At 42.5% G+C, this 24,485-nt stretch overlaps 1 protein-coding gene across 3 annotated transcripts; it reads left to right on the top strand.

Annotated features, from left to right (window-relative positions):
• Positions 1-1,723: 1,723 nt before the first annotated feature.
• LOC117049944 (opsin-5-like) lies at positions 1,724-24,485 on the top strand. 3 transcript variants are annotated; one of them, XM_033155094.1, is made up of 7 exons: positions 1,724-2,274; positions 11,218-11,305; positions 14,363-14,525; positions 17,367-17,494; positions 18,537-18,653; positions 18,798-18,871; positions 23,448-24,485. In XM_033155094.1, exons 2-7 carry the CDS (start codon positions 11,218-11,220, stop codon positions 24,063-24,065), a joined length of 1,188 nt encoding a protein of 395 aa, XP_033010985.1. In that variant the 5' UTR covers positions 1,724-2,274; the 3' UTR covers positions 24,066-24,485. The 3 variants fall into 3 exon arrangements, with proteins under 3 accessions (XP_033010985.1, XP_033010984.1, XP_033010983.1); XM_033155093.1 differs by having other exon boundaries at positions 1,725-1,890; positions 18,537-18,871; XM_033155092.1 differs by having other exon boundaries at positions 1,725-2,274; positions 18,537-18,871.

Here is a 24,485-nt window from a genome sequence, read left to right as displayed (position 1 = left end):
AATTGCACATGTCTGCTAGGAAATGGTAAGGATGCTTCCTTAGGCAAAGCTTCTGAAAGTCAACACTTAACTGTGATTTTATGGAGATAGTACTTCACAGCCATTTTGGTTCCTTTGCATAGTATCCTTTATGAAATATGAACCGCAGAGTTTCTCAAAGCCATCCAATTCACTCTTTCCAACGATTCAGTGACGCAGCTAGTGGGGGAGCAGGAAGCCCTAGGAACCTGCACTCTCACCTGGTCCACGCAAAATCGAAAATTCTTTCTAGTAGCACCTTAGAGACCAACTGAGTTTGTTCCTGGTATGAGCTTTCGTGTGCATGCACACTTCTTCAGATACCAAGAGGTTAGCGCCCTGCTCCTTAGTGCCATATAACAGCCCCTAGAGGGCGACGGTGTCATAGGAAGTCTGCAATTACCACCGATGTTTTATTGTTGCATTAGCACACTACAAGTACCGGTATGTGCGTGTCAGAAAACCAGGCACTTGCGAGTCGATGACCCGCCACCCGCGTGAAGTAAATAAAACACAAGGACACATGATTTTAGGTTAATGGGCAAAATAAGGCCACAACTTTATAGGTTATAGCATGTGAGAGGTACTGGCTTTAGGCATTGGAGAAGAACACAACACTTGACTCCACCACACTTGGTGGGGAGTCACCTTAGGGTTAACGACTAGTGGGAGGAGCTTGTTGATGCAAATACAACTGGAACCACCTTCTCTCCCCCCTCTCTGCTCGGTTTGCTGCGCCGGGTACTAAATCTTGCGGTGGTGAGCGGCTTGCCCGGGCTGCATCGGAGAGAGGTGGCGAATCCCAGAAGCCACGCTTCAGCTGTCAGCGTCGATGTGAAGAAGGGGAAAACCGAGCATTTGCAGAGCACCTTTAGCGCACCCATCTTGCCCATGCAGAACAGCCATTCTCTGCATGCAACTGCTGTTTCCCTCTAGGACACAGCTGATCCTATCATAGGCTCTCACCATGAGCAGACGAATATCCACAAGATCAGTGCTGAGTGGATGCAGGGGTGTGGCTATTCTGCCGTGTTACAATGTCTAGCATACCCATCCTGAGGGCCGTGAACTGCAAAATAGTGAGGAGGCCTGGATCCCAGATCTGTCTCGGCCAGCGAGCTCACTGGGTTGCCTTGGGCAAATCAGATCTCCACCGCACAGTCCCAATCAGGATTGTTATGAGAACAAAGTAGGATCCATTCCTTGGGGACGAAAATAAAATTAAAATAAATGTATCTACTTGAAGCAATGGTAAAGCATGGAATGGCGCTCTGTGTGTTTATGAGAGAGACGTTAATTATGTGTTTCACAACTGAAGTAACAGACGCAGCGGTCTAAAGGGGGCGGCTGTCCCTAAATCCAAATCAACCCAGAATTTAAATTCGCCCCGCAGCCCCACCGCAAGATTCCAACGAAGTAAGAACAATTCTACTTGGTTTCAGTTTAGATCGTGGGGTCCGGGTTTTATACCCTACTTAGTGCCAGCGCTTCGCCCTGGCGCAATCGTGGGCCCGCAAGGCGCGCTCCAGGATCTTGAGAGCCCTCGTGCCGTCGGAGAGACGCCGCCGAGACTTCTTTGGCCAATGGGACGATGCGGAGCAGACATGCTTTCTTCTCACTGGAAGCCGCTTCACGGTCTTTTCCTGCCGCATCCAATCCAGTTTCTCAAAAGGCGGGAAGGCTGCTGGGAAGGGCTGGGAAGTCGCCTCCTGCTGGAGGGCCAGTCGCTATCAGTGGGTGGAGGAAAGGGAAACTCCCTCGAGTTACCCGCCCGTGGCTATAAGATGAGGGAGCCCCCGAGAGAGCGGCTCTCTTTAGCCGTTGCCATGGCCCTTCCTCCGGCCTCTCAGCAAGTGGGAGAAGCGGGCGGAGGTGAGAAAGAAGCGGGAAGTTCTGCTCCCTGAGCTCACCAACTTGGCGCCGTCGCCTCAGTGCAAGCGGGTCCTTGTGCTTCGCGCCCGCGGGAGTTGTGGAGAGGGGCTAGTAGTAGTAGTAGTAGCGTCATGCTGGAGCAACGAGTGGCGTCGGCGGCAGAGGGGCTTCCCTCGCCTCAGCCCCGGCTCAAGCCTGCCGCAGTCCGCGCCTTCGCCTTCTAGACCCGCGGGCATTGCCTCTGCCGCCTCGTGAGTCACTGGAGGTTCCTTGGCGAAAGCGCTTCGTTTCTTTCTGGGGCTTCGCACAGCAGCAGCGTCGGCGGCGGAGAATGCGAGCGAGCGCCGCTGCGCCGACTTCCCCGCGCGCCTGCCCGGAGCCAAGGTAAATGTGCGCGCCCGCTCACCTGGCCCACCTGGCAGCTTCTAGCGAGCGCCTTGTGGTGAGGGAAACTGGCAGCACCTAAACGTTGGGCTGTTTGTTGCCTACCCGACTCTAAAGTTCCTGATGGCTTGATTTGTTATTTATTTATTTCCAGCCCCCCCCCCCCCCGCCCTTTAAACAGTCTCCAATTTTCTGCCAGGATGCCCCTGTTTTTAGCCGCTGCGTGCCCGACTGAAATCTAATAGCTTCATGCCATGCTGGATTTTGAGCAGGTGGGCTGGTGCCAAAATGAAGATGTTCTGATGGGGAGAGCAACACCTGTTAAATCTCTGCCAGGCATCCAGTTATAATTGGACAGAAATGTTCTGCCAGTAAAAACAATGAAATACAGATGACAACCCTGTTGGGTTTTCAGGTTCAGTACTGTACTAAAGTAGTGGGTTCAGAGAGGTGAGGTCACTTACTGGTGGAAAATGAAAGTTTAGCTATGCTGTGCCTAATGAGAAGTACCGGTAAGTGCAAATATCAGTGGTCCAAGAATGTGGTGTCATACAACACTGTCTAAGAAAGTTGTGGCCAATAACTATATGTTGTTATCAGTTTACTCTGTGCTGTTACTTCTTTTGTTGGCTGTGAAGGTGTCCAGCTTCTGAGAGGGTCAAGTAGCAATCCAAATGGGCAGGGTGCCTGCAACCTCCTTTTATGATCCCTGTGAGGTAGATCTTACTATATAGATTGTGTCATGCAAGACTGCAGAAGGTGGTTGGTTACATTGCCTTAAATTCCACAAGCTACGTTATCCAGCATCTGCTGTGACAAAGAACTGCCAACAGCAGTTGCTGATTCTGAACATCTTTGACACTACAGCTGTTGTGGATTCATCTGTCCTCTTAAGAATGCAAAAGAAGATTAAAAGAATGTACATGGTAGGACATCTTGAAGGGGCAATGCCTGCTCTGTTAATTTCCGAGGGAGTTGGTGTTACTTTTAGGCTGCTGGCAACTTGGAACTGTTGAGTTGTGTGATAAGGGGCAACTCTGCAACAAAGAGCACCTGAGGTAATGCCATAGCAGAGGTGCTCAACACAGCTCAGACTTTCTGTGAGTATCCAGACAGGCAACACGACTGTGGTCTTTTTTTAAAAAAATATTCATTCATTAGCATCTGTCAAGCTGTGAAGCTATGGTTCTTTGGCCCCTCTGTTGCAAGTACTCATGTAGTGTAAAAGGGAGCCGATTGCTCTCTGTAGTGTAGCTCTTTCATTTTAAGTGCATCTCTCACCAAATTAGCTAGCAGCTCCCCCCCCCCCCCCTGCTTCTGCTCTAGAAGAAGGCAGTGCTACGTGCTCCTGCTAAATCCAGAGTACACAGAATATGGGCAAGGTGCTGTGGAGGATCCTTTCCTTTCCATAGATCTTAACTATTTGAACTTTCATTTACTGTGAGCAAGAAATGGATGTTCCTCAATCACATCACCCTTGTCTATTTCTTTAAACTGCTATTGGTGAACTTTAATTTCAAAGTTAAGTTCAGGGAGTTGTCTTTAAAAATCTTTGTACAACAGTTAGTAATTGTAGATGCTTTATTTAAAAACGATGATGGAGTGGATAGTAGCTACCATATTTTCTGCTCCATAGGGCGCACCAAATCATAGGGTGCACCTTGCTTTTAGAGGAGGAAACAAGAATTTTTTTCTGGTTTTTCTCCTCTAAAAGTCCTGTTTTTTTGAGGATCAGCTCAAATTTGTGCAGCTTTTTTTGCAAAGGGAAAAGCCCTGTTTTTTTGAGGATTGGCTCATAAAAGTTTTGCAGCTTTTTTTACAAAGGGAAAAGCCCTGTTGTTGTTTTTTTAGGGTAAGCTCAGATTTGCATAGCTGTCAACTTTCCTCCTTTTTTAAGGGAAATTCCCTTATTCCGAATAGGATTCCTTGCAAGAAAAGGGAAAAGTTGACAGCTATGGAGCTTTTTTGCAAAGGGGGAAAGCAAAGCTTCTTTTGCAAAGGGGGAAAAGCAAAGAGGAAAACTCCCTTTTTATGGGGTTCAACTCACATTTCTGCAGCTTCTAAAGGAAAGGGAGCCCTTTCTACAGTTTCCAGACAGATAATCTAATCAGCCAGTCACATATCGCTGGGGAAACAAACAACCTCCCTCTGCAGCACATTCAACAATGGAGGCCTGGGCAAGGGGGCGGAGCTGAAAGGGAGCCGGGACTCTTATCTCTCTCCTGATCTCCTGCCGATCAGCTGCTTTCAACACCCCCTTTTCTCTTTGTAAAATAAAAAGCATGATCCTTTTTTGGCCCCTGGGCAATTCGGCTCCAGGGACCACAATTCGCTCCATAAGACGCACATATATTTCCCCTTACATTTTAAGAGGAAAAGAGTGCGTCTTATGGAGCGAAAAATATGGTAGTTGTCTGTTTCCAACCATGTGTTTGGAATGTGATAAAATCTTTGTGTCTGTTCTAGAATCCAATGTACTTGTCCTTCTCTGTAGACATAACAAGTCAAAGACACTTAGGCATGATTAAACACCAAGGTGGTTGTTTTCCCAATGATGTGTTCTGCATAATTTTTTCCAGCTTCCCAGGTGTCCATCACCAGGGCTGGCGCGTCCATTTAGGCAAACTAGGCAATTGCCTAGGGCGCCAAAATGGAGGGGGCACTGGCCAGGCTTGGGCGGGACGGGCTAGCCAGCCCCGTCTCGTCCATTGGGGCTGGTGGCGCAGCGCGCCAGGGCACCCCCCCCAGGGGCGCCCCTGTGAACCCGCCGGCATACTGGGCGCCCCCTCCCCAACCCGCTGCCGCCCATGCTGCTCCCGGGTGGGCTGTGAGCCGGCCACCCAGCCCCGTCTTTGAGCGCAGCGAGCGGGGGGAGCCGCGCGGCCCTGCTGGTGGCCGCCCCCACGGGCGACCGGGTGCTTGTGCCGCCCGCGCTCCCCCCGGATGCCCCGGACACATGGGGGTGCCGGTAGGATCGCCGCGCCGTGGCAGCAGATGTGCCTGAGACGGCAGATGTGCTGTAGCGGAGAGGTGCTGCTTGCCCCCTACATCACCGCCCCGGCTCCCACTAAAGCAGGCGGTGGGGGGACGGGCTACAGTGGAGAAACTGCTGCTTGCCTCTCCACCACCCCCCACATCCCACTAAAGCAGGCTTTAGTGGGGGGGGCGCCAGAAGGTGGTTCGCCTAGGGCGCAAGAAGCCCTAGCGCCGGTCCTGTCCATCATATACTGTTTTTTTGACAGATGGTACAATCGAAACATATTTTCCACCTTCAATGAGGTCTCTAAAGCTCAATAACTCTATAACATCTAGAGCTGGAATGGCAAATGTGCAGCCCTTTTGTGTTGGACTCCCATCAGCTCAAGCCAGCATGACCAGTAGTCTAGGATGATGGGCGTTTATTTCATTTATTTATTCATTTATACATATTTATACTTGTTTGCTTATTTATACTTTGCCAGGTGGCTGGGTATGTCCCTTATCAGTCACCTGATGTCAGATGAATTTTAACAGGGAGAAATGTAAAGTACTACACTTGGGCAAAAAAAAATTAAAAAAAATTGAAAGCCACAAATACAGGATGGGTGACACCTGGCTTGAGAGCAGTACATGTGAAAAGGATCTAGGAGTCTTGGTAGACCATAAACTTGACATGAGTCAAGAGTGTGATGCAGCAGCTAAAAAAGCCAATGCAATTCTGGGATGCATCAATGTGAGTATAGCATCTAGATCAAGGGAAGTAATAGTACCACTGTATTCCGCTCTGGTCAGACCTCACCTGGAATACTGTGTCCAGTTCTGGGCACCACAGTTCAAGAAGGATACTGACAAGCTGGAACGTGTCCAGAGGAGGGCAACCAAAATGGTCAAAGGCCTGGAAACGATGCCTTATGAGGAACGGCTTAGGGAGCTGGGTATGTTTAGCTTGGAGAAGAGAAGGTTAAGGGGTGATATGATAGCTATGCTCAAATATATAAAAGGATGTCATATAGAAGAGGGAGAAAGGTTGTTTTCTGCTGCTTCGGAGAAGCGGACACGGAGCAATGGATTCAAACTACAAGAAAGAAGATTCCACCTTAACATTAGGAAGAACTTCCTGACAGTAAGAGCTGTTCGACAGTGGAATTTGCTGCCAAGGAGTGTGGTGGAGTCTCCTTCTTTGGAGGTCTTTAAGCAGAGGCTTGACAGCCACCTGTCAGGAATGCTTTGATGGTGTTTCCTGCTTGGCAGGGAGTTGGACTGGATGGCCCTTGTGGTCTCTTCCAACTCTATGATTCTATGAACATGGCATCACATGACTGACAGGTCAGCGGCCCCACCCCCATGTCAAAAGTTGGCCCTTAAAGTGGGGATAGGGGATAGGGAAATAAAGATCTGACTCATTGGGTCAAAAATAAATACCGGTAATTAGAATGAATTCTAATAAATACCGTATTTTCTGGCGTATAAGACGACTGGGCGTATAAGACGACCCCTGATTTTTGAGAAGATTTTCCTGGATTAAAAAGTAGTCTTATATGCCAGAATATACAGTATTCTTATGTGTGACAGGAATCCATATGGACAGTCTGGGTGTGCAGGTAGCAGTGTCACAATGTGTGAGCACATTTAGGTTTCATTACTGGTCATTCAAATGTAACTCTTTACATATGTGAGAATTGCAGTCAGATTGTGGGCAGATGGTGCATTTGATATTGTAGTCCATCACTTGCAGCCTTTACATCAACAGAATTCCTATTATGAAGATATGAAAGTGGGGGAGTGGGGAGGGGTATAACTCAGAAGGGTGGTGGTTATCAGCCTATCACCCATTCCCACCACCCTTCTGAGTTATACCCCTCCCCACTCCCCCACTATATTTAAGGATCTGGTGACTTCTGTTTCAGTGTATCTGAAGAAGTGTGCATGCACACGAAAGCTCATACCAGGAACAAACTCAGTTGGTCTCTAAGGTGCTATTAGAAAGAATTTTCGATTTTGTTTTCTCTTTCTCAAGCCAAAACTGACTGAGGTTCTTCTATTAAATTCCAATGATGAGAAATATTTGCCACCACCACTCTTAGATTTTTTTTTTTGGTAAATTGTATTACATAATAAGATTTGGGAAAATATTTTTTGTTCCACACAAACTTTCATTAAAAACTTATGCTTTAGGGCATGTTCTCTGATTTCTCATGTTGCTAATTGCTCTGAAAGCTTTTTGATGTCCTGTTTCCCAGCAGAGGAAAAAGGAAATTAGAAGCAACCTGCATTGCAGAAAGAAAAATAAGAATCTCTGGCGTCATCTTCTGCATGCACGCTGTCACATACTTCCAAGTACCTTGTGCTTGCAAATCAGGATCTTTTATCGGATGAAGTGATTCATTTGAGTACCTTGTAAGTGACTGTGAAGCGTGTGGCCTGAGAAGGATTGAACATTAAATATAAACATTTGCCAGGCATAACAGTAATGCTGGAAGGATTTTGATACTCTGAAATGTGGGTGGCAATTTTTTTTTTTTGCTTGGGGCCAGATTGAGGGTTCATTACCCCTCTGAGGCCCATGTGCATGCACGTGTACATGTGCAGACTTGCACACTCAAAAAGCACACACACACAGCTTATACATACATGTGTGTGTGGTGGTGGGAGACAAGCAGTGCACATATACATATACTTCGGCAGAATGGGGGAACAAGCATCCTGCACACATCTACACCTGGAGGAGAAAAGGGGGACAGACTCAAACACACACACACACACACACACACACACACACAGTCATACTCACTTCTTCCCCAATGCTTTCCTGGGATCAGAAGGTCTGAGAGCAATCCTAGTACTGTAATGTTTATTCAGCAGTTACCTCGAATACCATTCTATTCTTTCAAGTGGACCTGAGTGTTGCCGCTGCATTGTACCATTTTAGTTGCACAAAAGCCAGCCAGCTAGCAGCTGTTCCCTGCATGCACAATGCATAGGCACATGTTTGAACAGGAGCTGGTTATGAAACAGTGACTGCCAACCTTTTTTAGATCAGCGGCACATTTCAAATTTTGAGAGAGTGTTGTGGGCGCCAGTCACAAAATGGCTGCTGTGTGGGGCATAGCATAACACAAGTACAGACATTACATCTTCTCTCCTTCCTGACACCCTTGGTTAGTGAAGGCATTTGTGGGTGCCATGGCACCCATGGCCACCAAGTTGGTTACCCCTGGGTTAGAGAGTAAGGTGAGAGCAATTAGCTCTAGCTCAGAATGTTAGAAGGGAGGAAAGGAAGGAAAGAAAGAGAGGAAATTGAAGATGGATGAAGTGGCCAGCCAAGTGTGACGGATGGAAGGAAGAGAGAGAACAGGAAGGATGGCGATGAGATCTGAGTAGGGTAACCAGTTATTTTCTTCACTGGGGTTGTTCCATGACAGATCAACACAATAAGGAAGGTTAAAAAAAAAAAAGAGTAGCAGCAGGTATGATGCAGTCTAGCAAAGCTATGAACATAAAGTTACAGAGAGAAGTAGAGGGGATATCTTATGAATACTTTGGCTGGCACCCATTGTCCTAATCAATTGAAGACATCAACTTTTGGCATATGCTTGTTGGGTCTTGCTATAAATAACTCTTGATTGCAAGCCAAAAATGATGTAGCTAGTGCAAGCCAGATATAAAACAATAAGGGATTAATAAAACTGTTCAGTGTCGTGTCATATGAGGTGTCTCCAATAAAAACAAAACAGTGTTCCAATTCTTTTGGCTCAGTTTGACCTGTTTCCATTAAAATAATTGAGAACTGATTGTCCAGTCTCCCCAGGTCCTAGGCCAACATTTTTTTAAGTTCAACTAAGTTCATATATCTATATACCGGTATTTAACTTATGTATATATCTGTCAATTAAAAAAACTTTCATTCAATATTATATAAATTTAATATAATAATAATTCATTCCCACTAGGGGAAAAGGCAGGGAATGAATGAATGAATGAATGAATAAATAAATAAATAAATAATGACCTAGTAAACACTAACAATAGCTAGTGACTTGCAGCATGTGTTCTAGGAAAAGAAAAATTTAAATTTACCTATTAAATTAGTAAAAGTCTGTCATCATGGCAGGTGATGTGTGTGTGTGTTTGTGTGTCTGTCTGTATGCAAAAATAAGAATACAGTACAAGCTCTGTTTTCACATGCAGACACATACAGAGCCTTCATCAAGGGATCCTTTTTTGTAGAGGGAGGGTCAGTGAATATAGTGACGGATCCGCACACGTCTCTGAAAGCCACCCTCTGAAGGATCCCTTGCTGAAGGCTGCTCACCCACACAGTGGTCTGGTCCACACATAATTTAAAACCATAGTTAAACTAAAACTTAAATGTGAATGTACGGCTTTGTCATGCTGGCCACATGACCTGGAAGCTGTACGCCGGCTCCCTCGGCCATTAATGCAAGATGAGCACCGCAACCCCAGAGTCGGACACGACTGGACCTAATGGTCAGGGGTCCCTTTACCTTTACCTTTATGTCTGAACCTGGGTGCATAGTCCACCCCCCATCACCCCATGAACAAACTGCAGGTGTAAGCCAATCATGAATGTTTTGAATTTTTTATATTTTTTCTGGACTTTTGGGGGGTGGGGGAACGGCATCTGATTTTTTGCCCTAGTCAAAAGTACTTTAACTAAATATTTGAATAGGTTGGGTCACGTAAATAAAGCACCGTTAAGTGTTGTTGGCATCCATCTGTCTTGAGAGACAATGGAGTGCGCCTCCAGGGGTGAAGTCAAACAGCTGGAGATTCACAGTGCTTGCTGGGGCTGCAGAAATTGGTGACTCATAACTTCTGCCTCCTGCATTGTTTTTACTACGTTACCAGCATCAATGTGACCTCTTTGACGTGCAATCCCGGACCGTGTATATGGAGGTCCTGGGCTGCCAAGACAACAAGACCACCTTGTTTTGAGTAGCTTGGTGACACATGTTTAAAGTCTGTGTGTCCCTGTGAAGGCTTTCAATCCGTTATTCACAATCACTGATGTAAAATTTGTGATGGAGATTTCTGTTTTTTGCTAATCTTTCCTTGGTAGTGCAAGGTTGCGTACTCGTGTTATAAATACCTTGTTAAAGTATCCTTTGGATAACTTAGTGATTGTTTTATTTGGGCAATTTTTCCATAGTGACTTCATACCGAAGTTGCATTGAGCCCTGTGAAATTTGAATTATGAACATCATAAAAGGTTGTTGATAAGGACTGTGTTTTGAAGAATATATTCTGTGCTATTTATACTTTTACTGTGACCTGAAAAATATTTTATTCAGCACGTAGTATGTGGTATTAAAGTGATGATTTGTGAGAAGGGCATTCTTAATAAAGTTTGAATGAAGAATGTCAACACTTGTGATTTTTATAGTTTATTTTTAAACATTTACCGTTATGTTTGGGATGCCACGAAGTAACACATAAATCCAGTGTCATTCTATGGCATCTTTTAGATTGGTGTGGACAAGGCTTTGGCACATTTGCAAATTGGAAAAACTATTGTAGGCATCACACATATGCTGTAGCCACATCTTATTCTATTTCCTATTGACTGCAATAAAATGGCTCCTTCAAGCCTAATTTCAGTGCATGAGGGGAGGCTGTGGTTACAAGGGGAAGCCCCTGTTGTTGTATGTGCACCTATGAGTGACATGTTTGTGACCCCTGCTCCAAGTAGCCTGTGCATAGTGGGCAAGTAGACTTGTGCTTGCCCAATCAGGTTGTGAGGGAGATCCCACATTCTCAGAGGGTTTGAATCTGGTCATGTTTCCTCAAAAGTCTCAAAACGTCAGTTTTTTAAATTACCATGAGGCTTAAGAAACTGCCTTCACATTTATGTATCAATGCTTAAAAACACTGTGCTTGAAAACTGAGGGTCCTGAGATGCACTTAACCTTGAATTCTCTCTTTTTCCATCCTATTTCCCCCCAGATGGGTTCTTACTTTGTGAACGCAACATTTCATTCCAAAATAACTGAAGCCGCTGATATTATTGTTGGAATCTTCTATATTATATTTGGTAAGAGTGATTGTTTGATATTCTCTACATATGATTGTGATATTCTCTACATATGACGATTGTATTTCACATTCTAGAAGATTTCATAACTACAGTATGTCACTGGCATGTGGGTGATACTGTTTAACTGCTTGGTCCTGATTACCCACATGACCCAGGAAACTGTTTCTAGACAAATGCCGGCTCCCTCGTCCTGAAGCGAGATGAGCACCGCACCCCATAGTCGCCATAGATTGGACTTAGGGGTCCTTTACCTTACCTTTTACCCACGTATCTGTTTTCTCATTCCCGGCCCAGTCTGAGCTTTGTATTGCTTATGTGTGCTTTGGTAGTAGATGCAAAGGCTGCAGGTGACAGAATCTGAAATGTGACTCATCGAGAAGGTGGCCACATTTTCCTGTGTGAAGTACATGTGGAACTGGATGGACCAGCTGCTAGAGAGTAGAATCCAACTGTAGTATGTATAGACTGGAGGCCTCTGCTGGACTTGGACCCCAGCAAACCTGGACTCAGATTTCTGTTCAGCTGTGAATTCCTGGGACAGCAATGGGCAAATTACAGTCTGAGTTTCTCCCATCAATACAATGGGAATTGTAGTGACTTGCTTCACAGTATTGTAGTCAGGATACATAAAGTATCATAAAGCAGTATGCAAATTTTCATTTTTTAAAAAATAAGTGTAATAAAATAATTACATTTGCATTGGTTTACCGGTGAATTAGTTTAATGTATGGAAACCAATTGAGTTTTTATTATTGTATTTTCTTATATTTTACACTCCATTTTTGCACAGAAGCGTCATGGAACCCAAGGTGAAATACATGTGGTTTCCAGGAGGTCTCCTATCATCTGACCAAACTTTCTTAGATTCAATAAGGTGGTGCCGTCATGTGCCATCAGACCTTTAGAGACTGAAGTCTTTTCTAGTGAAGGAAATTATCTTTAAGTAATGACAACATAGGGTCTTCTGCATCTTTAAAGACTAACAAATGTATTATAGCACAAGTGTTCATGGACTAGCACCCATTCCCTCAGATGCATGACAGGTAATCCTCAGTTGGTAGGCATAGATACACATGGGTGTTAAGGGGGGGGATGTAGAAGTTGGAGTTAAATGATGATAAAATGCACAAAGTACACATTGGGGTTTTCACAGGAAGCAGTGTTTTAGCTGAACTTTCACATATAAAGAACACAGATTACAATTACCGTGGGAATAATGTTTATTGTTTCCTGGCAAGCTAGCAGAAATTTATATTGGTCTTACTGAATCTGAATCTGGTGAGTTTCCTAGTAAATCAACTAACTCAAGTACTTGATGAACTAAACATTAAGACTAAACATCTCTGAGACAGTCCAGGACAGGGACAGCCAATGTGGCGCCTTCCAAATGTTGCTGAATTGCATTTTGTATCATTCAACAGCATCTGGAGAGTACCGCATTGGTCACCCGTGGCCTAGGTTCATAGTGTTTTAGGGCCAAATCACATGTGACTTGGGATCTTTTGGCGTGTGTTCTTTAAAACAGGAACAGGGAGTTTCAAATTTAATTGGAGGAGAGGTGCTGAGATATAAACTGCTTTGCTTTTTCCTCTATTTGGTTTCTCCAGTGTTGTGCCTAAAAAGCTGTTCTTACCCTATTTTACAGAAACAAAGAGATAGCACAAGGCCTTTCCATATGGTGCATCTGTGCACAAAAGAAGATGGTAGCCATTACGGTTCAGAGGACAGATCTGGATGTGGTATATTTGCCTTTAGCTTTGAGCTCAGTTAGTGCCTTGAATAAATTCGCTACTGCTCATTTTAACAGTGCAGTCAGCTAGGTTAGCTGCTGTCGTCATGAAAACCTGATTGACATAGTATAAAAAGCTTGAGTGGCTTTTTAGCATTTTGTGGAGTGGGCTGCAGTCTGGGTCAGCTTAACTTGAACTAAATTTGGTTCATGGTAAGGTGCCATTAGTTCCCTGCTGCCTTGTTTTATGTCTAAATTTTTCTATACAGATAGTATACTTTTTATTATATGGTTCATATTCATTAATTTTTACAAAGTGCTCAACCACTTTGGAGGCAATAGTGATAAGAATAAACTGGCACTGAAGGAAAGAGAACAATTTGGAAATCATGCTGCAAAATTATTATTTTTTGTATAAAACACCTATATAAAAATCCCTTTGCCCTATACAGTATATTTTTCCCTTTAAAGCCACTGGAAAAAGGGACAACATGCTAAAGGTAAAGGGTAAAGGGACCCCTGGGTGTTGTTAGGATTTTGTGTAGCCTCTGCTGCGTCAGCTTGGCTAGTGTGATTAGTTTAAATCACACAAGTTGTCTGAGACAGTGTGGGAACGGAAGACTGTCTTATCTCTTCCGCCTGAGAGTGTTATTGTAAGTTACATTCACTTCTGCTGTGTGCATTGTTTGTTCTGCCAGAGTTTAGAGAACACAGACATGGATTATGGATTTTTTGTATAGACTGTAAATAAAACGTAGTTTAGATCTATGGATGTGTCTCTCTTCTTGCTGCAAGATGCTAGAAGACTTGTGTGCACTTTTCATAAGAGAAGTGTTGCAGTTGGGCACTCTGGAGTGAGGGGACATGCAATTCCAGAGGGGGCATCCTGGGAGATGCTCAGAGGTCTTGGAGTTCGCCGTCTCCGAGAGAGCCTCATTCCAACAACTGTTAGGTCCAGTTGCGGACGACTCTGGGGTTGCAGTGCTCATCTTGCTTTATAGGCCGAGGGAGCCGGCGTACAGCTTCTGGGTCATTTGGCCAGCATGACTAAGCCGCTTCTGGCGAACCAGAGCAGCACGCGGAAACGCCGTTTACCTTCCCGCTGGAGTGGTACCTATTTATCTACTTGCACTTTGATGTGCTTTCGAACTGCTAGGTTGGCAGGAGCAGGGACCGAGCAACAAGAGCTCACCCCATCGCGGGGATTCGAACCGCCGACCTTCTGATCAACAAGCCCTAGGCTCTGTGGTTTAGACCAGAGCATGCAAAGTCAAAATGCTAATAAGAGTGAAAACAGTTAACCCTTTTTTTGTTTTGTCCTACAGGCATATGCTCCTTTTGTGGGAACAGTATCCTCCTCTATGTTTCCTACAAGAAAAAGAACATATTGAAACCAGCAGAGTACTTCATGATCAATTTGGCCATCAGTGACCTTGGTATGACTCTGACCTTGTACCCTCTAGCTGTTACATCCAGCCTTTCACACAGGTGTGTTCAATGTGCATCTGCTGCATCCACTGGAGTTCTCTGTTAGTAGGAAACAGTAACTAAACTTTTCTTCTTCCACATTATTTTATTACTATAGGGATGAATAATTCCAAGGGCTGAGAAAAGCATGTAAAGCAGTCTTTCAAGCTGCTGGCAGTAATTAGTATTCTGAGCTGCACAACACTGTTGTCATTTGGATATCTTTTGGGGGAAAGTTGCATTCATTCAGTACAATTACTCTACCTGGTTTCCTAATTTTCAGTGGAAGGAATAACAAAAGATCCAGCTTCCCTTTCTATAAGTTATAAATGTCATTGTTACTTAGTTACAAATGATTTTTTTTTAAACAGTGAAATTCAGTTACAGTAGAAATGAAAGGAATACATTAGTGGAATTGCTTATGTGTCTTTTTTCAAGGTTATGCATTCTGACGCTCATGACCTCATCATGAAAACTGCTGTAGCCACTCCCCAGGGAGAATCCCCAGCCATGTCTCCAAGAAGAACCCAAAATTATAGGCACTTGTGTGGATCCATTACACACACACACACACACACACACACACACGTGCAATTATACATTGTTACCTGGGAGTAAGCTCCAATGACTGCATACATTTAACTTGTAAAACACATTGAGCTTTAGCTAAAGAATATTTATCCAGCAGAAATAAAACTTTTAGCTCTTAATTTGAAAGGCATACAATTGTGCAGATAAGTGTTACTGTTTAAACTACTGGTAGGAAAGTAGGAATTCCATCAAAGAAAAAGAAAGAAGGATCCACATCTGCTCTGTTATTTTCCTCGTTTTCTGGCTTCCTCTATGCTATGCTTGTCACAAAGAAATGTAAAAGCCTCATTACTGTCTCATTCACTTGCCAGAGCAAGGCTTCTCTTAATTACCTGGCACTCTTGCAGATGGTGACATCAGTCCTGCTTTGAAAAAAGTAAGAGTTGTGGTCCCCAGTATTCCTTGCCATTAGTTGTAATTATAAATCTTTTGCACAGCCTATGAGTGGTTGAAAAATTCCACCCTGTACTCAGAAGATTTGAACAGTTGCTCATGCCACTTTTGACCAGCTCTAGGTACTCTTGGGCGAGATGAATTTCAGTCAGGCTTTTTGCAGTGAGACTTGTTTGGATGGTCTATGTCAGGAGATAGACACAGTTAAGAATTCATCTTTGGGACTCAAGTTGATGGGGGGCAGTTAATACAAGGTAGATATTATATTAATATGGCTTATTATAAAAGTAATTTTCTTTAATTTAAAGATCACGTTCTTCTACACACTGCTGTCAAAATGGGAAGGCCCCCAGTAAATTATCTGATGACAGGGTGTCAGGAAGCCATGTGGATCTTCAGCACTAAAGTCTTACAATGTCATTGAGCTGGAATCAAAACATAATGGCACTCCTATCCCAATTCAGTTTTTGAGGTTATCACTTGTCGTCTAGGGCACAGTAATACATGCCCTACATGGTAAGTGATTTGGGAAAATACTTCCCATCTCAGTGTGTCATGCAATCCAAAACTATTCTAGATTGATAAGCAAAGACCAGTGTTCTTACTAGCTAATGCCGATAAGAATGGTTAAATGTTACAAGCTAGAAAAAACCTGGTCTGAACAAAGACATTGGATTCTTATCTCATAATACATGACAAAGCTATCTTTAGCCATCTCACCCCTTGCTTTTCCCTTAAGACTAATTGCAGTCGTTAACAGTCGTCAACAGGTTTTCCACACCCAGCTAATCACCCATTCCCACCACCCTTCTGAGTAATACCCCTCCCCACTCTCTCACTATATATAAGGGTCTGGTGACTTCTGTTTCAGTGTATCTGAAGCATGCACATGAAAGCTCATACCAAGAACAAACTTAGTTGGTCTCTAAGGTGCTACTGGAAGGAATTTTTGATTTTATATTTTGTTTTGACTATGGCAGACCAACACGGCTACCTACCTGTAACTAGAAAAAACTAGTTGAACCTATTGGGTTCAACTTATTGGGTTGAACCTTATTGGGCTCATTAAGTCCGTCATAGCTATCTATTGAATCTTATTCATTCAAACCTTTCTAAGGAAAGTGTTTAGATACTAAGTGGTGCTGGTAAGTATGTTGCATTATTCTTTTTTTAAAAAAAATTCAATCTTTATTGGTTTATAAACAATACATACAGAAAACATAACTCATAAATGAGAATAAAATACTATATTGCATTATTCTAGAATTGTTTATCCTTGGAACAAATGTGTCAAATTTAGTATATGTATGAGATATATAAAATGAATATACAAATAAGCAAACAATTGCAGTACTTCCGTAACTGGTGTGAGAGAGTATCACACTGGAGTTTCCTTTTCTTTAGACTTCAGTTCTATCTCAATATGTAAGAATATTAAATCTGCACATCCACAATTTTCAAACGTGTCTTTTCTCCACCCAACTTCAAGTAGCCATTTTTCAAGTTGAGTGGTATCAAGCAGACACTACTTGCCAGAGATACAGGAAAGATACTGAACACTTTTATAGAATGAAGTGTCATTTCTTTAATGAGTTTATATATTGGTCAGAATCCTTCCAGATGCATGCTGTGTTTTCAGTTATGTTATTTACATTTGAAGCAGCATAATTTCTTTCATGGGATGATTACAAACATTTACGCGCATTATTTTTTTATAGGCAAAGATACATTAAGGTCCCTCTTGGCTCAGAATGAGCATGGACTGTAATCAGTATTGCTATCTCAGTAGTGACCCTTGAAAGTTACTTTTGAAGATATGACTGAACAGTAGAGAAAAAAGTATTTTTTGATATTAATAACTTTCATTTTTCTTCCTAGGTGGTTATTTGGCCAACAGGTTTGCTTGTTCTATGCATTTTGCGGAGTATTTTTTGGAATCTGCAGTCTGTCTACACTAACATTACTGAGTACTGTGTGCTGCCTAAAAATTTGTTTCCCAACTTATGGTAAATATTTTTTTTCTTTCCTTCTGCACAAATTTAGAAGAACTAAGAGTTACACAACACTAATTTTGGTACTAAATGCTTTAGCGAGGTTATCGTGGCAGTTCTAGTATGGCCATTGAGTGTCAGAAAATGGAGTGTTAGGGAGCATGATCTCTCTCTGTAGAAGGGTTCCCCCCCTTTTGTGACTAATACTGTTATAACTTGCATTAGAGGGCTGTTGAATAGCAACACAATGTACATGTCATGACAGAGCCCAATTACCTGCTTACTATGTATAGGCTGGGGATGCGGGTGGCGCTGTGGGTTAAACCACAGAGTCTAGGGCTTGCTGATCAGAAGGTTGGTGGTTTGAATCCCCGCGATGGGGTGAGCTCCCGTTGCTCAGTCCTTGCTCCTGCCAACCTAGCAGTTTGAAAGCACGTCAAAGTGCAAGTAGAAAAATAGGAACTGCTGCGGCGGGAAGGTAAACGGTGTCTCTGTGCGCTGCTCTGGTTCACCAGAAGCGGCTTAGTCATGCTGGCCACATGACGCGGAAGCTGTACACCGGCTCCCTCGGCTAGTAAAGCGAGATGAGCGCTGCAGCCCCACAGTCGTCCGTGACTGGACCTAATGGCCAGGGGTCCCTTTACCTTTATGTATAGGCCAGGGATGTCCAACAGGTTATTTATTAGACCTAAGCCCCAAAAGGGGTAGATCACTGCCAGATTTTAATCATGTGAGTAGATTGCAGTCTCTAGGAAGTTGGACATCCCTGGTATAGGCCAACCTGGGTTGCTTTGCTCCTTTGGTTTGGACATAACACTGCTTCACTCCCCACACTGGTCATGGTTGGTTCAAGTAACTATTGGATTGGGCATACTAGTTGTAGCTAATGAGCATTAGAATCCAATAAATTACAGAAGGCCATAAGCTAGTCACGACTTCTCTATACACAATAAACAGAGAGACCTGTATTTTGATTTGTAGACTTAAAACCAGCTGCAGTATTATTACAAGCAACATCTCACCCATGTATCTTAAATGTGAATATTTTGCATTTCAGGGAATAGATTTAGGAGAGAACACGGTTGGATCTTGATAGGATGCAGTTGGGTCTATGCAGCCATTTTTGCCCTTTCCCCACTGGCTCACTGGGGAGAATATGGAGCCGAACCTTATGGTACAGCATGTTGCATTGACTGGTATTCATCAAATATAAACACAACAGCAATGTCTTACACGATTGTCCTTTTTGTCTTCTGTTTCATTATCCCCTGTGGAGTAATTGTTGCCTCCTATACTCTTATTCTGATTACGGTGAAAGACTCCAGAAAAGCAGTGGAGCAACACGTCCTGGGACCCACCAGGATGAGCAACGTGCAGACTGTTACAGCCAAGGTATTTAAAAAGCCATGTTCTTTTTTCTTCACCTATTGATTTGCACTCTGGTTTTTTTTAAAGTATTTTATTGCTTTTTCACATGTAATAAACATAATTCAAAACCCCATAAACAACAACAATAGCAACAAAGTAATTCTTAGTACTCACCAACAGAGGTAAAGAACAAGAGACTTAACAAATGGCTAAAAAACTCCAACATTACATTCATCCTTCGGCAAAAGCTGATACAAACTCTTGATTTCTCAGGGTTAAATACATGAAGGCTAAGCATCATTTAAAGGGGCAGAACAATATACAGTAACATGACCACAATACAAGGGATTAAAGGTACAAAATCTAAATACATATATAAAGCTAGGTTACAAAAAGGAACTATAATCGATATAGAGATTAAGGCCTGAAGGAGCTAGATAACCAAACCTATAAATCCAATAAGACTCTTTTTTAACTTCTTTTTTAAAACGTCTCCATTTATCTCAGGAATATTATGCTTGTAAATGACAAACCATTAAAAATCAAGTGTCTTGGTGGTTCACTTCAACAAAATGAGAGGTAAGGGGTGCCTCCATGACATTATTTAAAATACGATTTTTATGTTCTGATATTCTTGTTTTAACCGGTTGTACAGTGCTACCAACATACCATAAGCCACAGCTGCATTGAATTACATATACGACCCCTCGGGAATCACAGGTGGTAAATGATTCTAATTGGATGGTCTTATTGGTCCCTGGTACAGTGAATGCCTTAACCTCTTTAGTTAAGTTACATGCTGCACATTTACCACATTTAAAGTGGCCTTGTGTGCCATATTTATAATGACGGTTATTGTCGGTTACATCTGCATGTACAAGCATATCTTTAAATTTCTTAGTTCTACGAAAACCTATCCGTAGGGAACAACTTGGTATCTCTTGTATTAAATGCTAGTGTTTCTTAATTACTTTTCCAATGGAGAGTGAGAGGGGAGTGTAGTCAAGGGCACAGGTTATAAAATTGTCTTCTTTTCTAAAATGTTTTTCAAAAAGACTATGTCTGCACCTGTTGAATGCTCTGACGTACGTGGTTTGTTGACTCTAAATCTGATTCAAATATATAAATTTACATGACAGTGTTTTGGAAAATTAGATTAGGGAAATAATCCTTCAGATATCTTTCTGTCTACCTCTTTACTGAGGTGGTACTAAAATGTAAAATAGCTAAGTTAGAAAATGTGTATCTTTTGGAGACAAATGGACAGAGATTGCCCTGATGGGACAAAGCTGACGTTTTTGCAAGGATATTCTAGGGAGGAAGTTGTTTAGCTTTTGGGCTGCTGGCTCAGTTAACCTTTCAGGAAGGCTGAGCTTATGTAAAACATAAATTCAGGAGCAGGCCAATGGTAGCTAGACTCTTAAGAGTTGCTTATGGGTAATTTACAAACCATTTGCTCAACTGTAGTTCCACTGAGATCAATGAAGCCACACCATTCTGTATAGCCTGTAAATTATGGTGTGTTTTAGGCAATGAAGCTCTTTGCAGTGTATCACAGCACCATAACTTGTTTGCCAGAAGTGTTAAGTGCAATATATCATCAAAGTACATTTTAGATGCAAGGTTCATTGTACTGTTGATTAATGCCTGCAGAGTTTGTTTAATGATTGAACAATCAGAGACTACATTAATTCTGGCCTGCAATCTGTCAATGTGTTCACTGTAATTCACGCAGTCTATGGAAGTTCTATCTTTCTATTATTATGCTGCTAGCATAGTACTATTGTACTATCTAATGTCATGGAGGAGGCGAGCCTTGCTGCAAGGGGAATAAACTTAATTCACTTTGTATTCTTCTGAATCTAGTCCAACATATATCAAGTTTATCAGCTGAGTGGTAAAACTGATGACCAGATTGCTAAACAGCTTTTGATTTAAATTCAGTCCTAAAGCAATCTTTAGCATTTAGTCTCTCCCATTTTTAAGCCTACATGAGTATACTTTAGAATACAAATATAAAAATAGATGCAATTTGTGTAAACTCTTGCAAGGGTGGAGGCAGGAGGAGAGTGTTTGTCTTGCTGTAGGCCCTGTCAAGTAGGAGCCCATGATAACCTCACCAAATACACATCTGTTGCCGCAATACTAGTTTAACTTAGGGAAATGTCCTATCATTAACTGTCTCCTGGACTCAGCAAGTCACTTCCCCTTAGAAGTGATAGGTTGTTCTGGAATATAGATGGCAGGGTGCCCACTCACTCCAAGCACCCTGTCGCTATCCCCAGGCTGCATAAGCAAAGCATCATAATTGCCATCTAGTCTTCCTGATGTGGTCACGTTTCATTAAGGTTTATAGGGAAGGGAATTAGTGCTCACACCTGGATCTCCAAGCTGAAGTTTGCCTTGTGCCACCCACTAGGATGGAGGGAGCCGCCTTGTTTCTATGGCCAGTGTAGTAGCATACAGTTCACTCTAATTCATAATGTGGCCTCCATGCTCCAGTAGTTTTGGCCCAACTGGAAGTAAGCATGGGAAGGCCAGAAGTGATGTTTATGGCCTGCTCACTCATGTCTCTCATGCAAGGCCATAAAGAGCAAGAGTGACAACAGAGTGACGGAGACATACTAGGGGTGTGGGGTTCATTGTGCCTTTTCCCCAGTGCATTCTTCAATGGAGGAGTGACTGGAGTCAGGTGTGCATCATGCTTTTTAAAAAGTGAATGTAGGCAGATGAAATGTGCCCTGTACAGGGTGGGGAGTGGGGGGTGGAGGATGACTTGCCAAGCCTCCTTTGAAGAAAGATTGGGGCTTGCTGAGTGCATTCTTCGGACCTCCCCTTCACCCCTAGGAGGATTGTGACAGCAGATAATGGTGGGGAGGTAGCCTGTGATTAACTGCAGCTGATCAATCTTTTAATCTGTGAGAGCTTGTAGCTCCACTAAAAAGAACAGATGCTGGCACTATGAAATATGTATAGGCAATTAGTTGTCAAATCAAATGATTATATATCCTCACTTTATTTATAGTTACAACCAATATTCTTAAGTGCCAATATAAAAAAGAACCTTCCTATTTCAGAACTATTATATACTCCATTTGAAAAATGCTTCCAAAAATGTAGGAGATCAGCAGGAGATAAACAGAGCGGATATGCTGGCTTTGATATTGACATTCTCTTGATATTTTAAAGCACATTTATAGTGGAGGTGAAATTGTCTTTATTGGCTTTTATCTTTATTGAGCCTCACAAAGTTGTTTGAAGCTTTGCATATGCATCCAGAAGTGGAAGCAAGTATGGTAAAAGTGGACCTAGCTTGTATGGCCAATGTTTAGGAATGATGGGAGTTGGCGTCTACAGCATCTGGAGGATACAACATGGGCTACCCCTGCCATAAAGACTAAAATATGAAGCACCTTTTAAGGATCTCCTCACTTTTTGAGGCTTTGTGCCTGGTGCTTCTTTCCTCTTCCATTTTTAGGACTGAATGTAAGATTGCATGAAATGGCATAATTCTTGAGTGCTTTGTAACGGTCAAAGTGTTGGGCAGAATGCAGCAACAAGGCAATTTAAGTAAAGACTTAAGCTGCCTCAAATAAAGAGTTTGCATACTCTCTGAACTCTGTGTGGGTATGTGAATGTATGATCAAGTATGAAGGAAGAACACCACTTTTGTGAGCATGGAAATGCTGATGGCAGGCTGATTGCTCATGGGCTCTCCCGGGTTTTAACCTTGGAGAATGGAAAAACCATTGCTATGCTTTGGTAGCAAAGCCATAGTGTTTGTTTTGTATGATTGGAGTCCTATTGCACTAGCAGAGGGGAAGATATGGGACCTGAGCTATGCAGCCGACTGCAGAGACTATCTCAGTTCTCCTGCTGCGGATCCATCATTGAAGTGTGAAATAATTTTTAAGCATTTTTTTTATTGTCAGTGCTTTTATTGTTAAATCACTTCAGGGATCAGGGTATAGGAAGCAACCAATAAACTCACAAATTAAATAAATAAGAATAGAAATAATCTCTAATTTGTCTGCCATTTAGCTTGCAAGATGCACCTGGATCTCCTTGTCTGTGATTTGATGCTATGCTCTCTGAATATATTCATAGCCATTTGTAGCCTATTTGCAATCTTGGCTGCCCAGTGTAGGTTATAAACTCTTTCGAGGGACCATATTGCAATATCTAGGGGACTGAAGGAGCTAAATGCATGTTTAGTAGCTATTGCCACTTGGTTATTGTGGTGGCAAGTATGCATGTGGAAAAGGGCCCAAGTATTAGACAAATCTCCACCAAATGAATTCATCTGGTTCACATTATTAAAAACAAAGCACATCTTATTTAAAACAATTAAGACAATGAGATTATAATACCAGTAATGACACCGTAATTGTTAAGAGCTGCAAACTGTAATTAAATAGACTAAAAGCCAAACAAAATCTGTTAATGGCCCTGAAATTGACTGACAGTCATGACATCACTCTTAGGCAGCTGTTGCTTGGAGGTAGCTCAGTGAATTAGGCAATCTATTGATCTAACCCACCTACTGTTCTGTTGTTGTTTTGAATAGCACAAACTTTCTTTTCTTCTTTTAACTTTGCAGCTGAGCATTGCTGTATGCATTGGATTTTTTGCTGCCTGGAGCCCATATGCCATCATTGCCATGTGGGCAGCCTTTGGGTCAATAGAGAGGATTCCTCCACTAGCCTTTGCAGTACCTGCTGTTTTTGCTAAGTCTTCAACACTCTATAATCCAGTTATGTATCTTATGCTAAAGCCTAATTTCCGAAGCACTATTGCCAAAGATTTTGCTGTTCTCCAACAATTATGCATCAAAACTTGTTTTTGTCTCAAGCATGTACAGAGCTGCTCTTATAGATCAGTTATGGAAGTCCACTCGAAATCATTTAAGGGAAGACATGAATCCAGCAGTAACTCCATGCAGATAGTAGAAGGATGTTCTTATTTTCCCTGTGAAAAGTGCAATGATACCTTTGAATGCTTCAAGAACTACCCAAAGTGCTGCCACAACAGGCTAAGCACCATGGAACACTCTCTTCAAGAAAACATACCCTTGGAAAATAAAATTGAATCGAATGCAAAGCATGCTTCTGAAAAATATGTAAAGGTTGTTGTCCGAGGAGAAAAAAGCGGTGAGATTGATAGTTTAGAAGTAACATTAGAAAACATACCTATGGATACTAGGTTTGTCAACCTCTAGAGTATGTTTAATCAAATGCTCCAGGTAATAATTTAATTGCACCAGACTTAATGAATGTAAAACTTTTCTAAGCACTACCCTATTTTTATACAGTTATTTTTATTTCCTTTTTACCCATGGGAGAACGAAGTAATGCAGCATAAATATGTTTAAAAGCGTATTTGACTTTCATCATGTCCACAACCATACCTATGTGCATTCAGAACAAATTGTGTACTACTGCATTTCATTCGCTTCTGATTTTTTTGAGTTTCAGAACTTATGTCCTTTGCTTCACAGAAGCAAACCACTTCATACTTGTGAGGCTTTTCTGCAAAGCATTAATCCTTCAGATGCTTGGTAAATATATTTTATATGCTGCATATTCAGCAAAAAGTTTGGTCTAGGTTGGATTTTCTGAGTGCTCTTTCAGAGAAGGTA

This window comes from Lacerta agilis, chromosome 7 (genome assembly GCF_009819535.1).
Source record: "Lacerta agilis isolate rLacAgi1 chromosome 7, rLacAgi1.pri, whole genome shotgun sequence".
NCBI lineage: Eukaryota > Metazoa > Chordata > Lepidosauria > Squamata > Lacertidae > Lacerta > Lacerta agilis.
The sequence above is the reverse complement of the archived record's forward strand: the minus strand, read 5'-3'. Positions and strand labels throughout refer to the sequence as shown.

Bases quoted from the DNA above. Each gene is read 5' to 3' on its own strand.
- LOC117049944 (XM_033155093.1), top strand. From the start codon at position 11,218: ATGGGTTCTTACTTTGTGAACGCAACATTTCATTCCAAAATAACTGAA. The intron at 14,526-17,366 runs GTGTGTTCAATG...TTTTCTTCCTAG, and splicing joins ACATCCAGCCTTTCACACAG to GTGGTTATTTGGCCAACAGG. The intron at 18,872-23,447 runs GTATTTAAAAAG...TTAACTTTGCAG, and splicing joins TGCAGACTGTTACAGCCAAG to CTGAGCATTGCTGTATGCAT.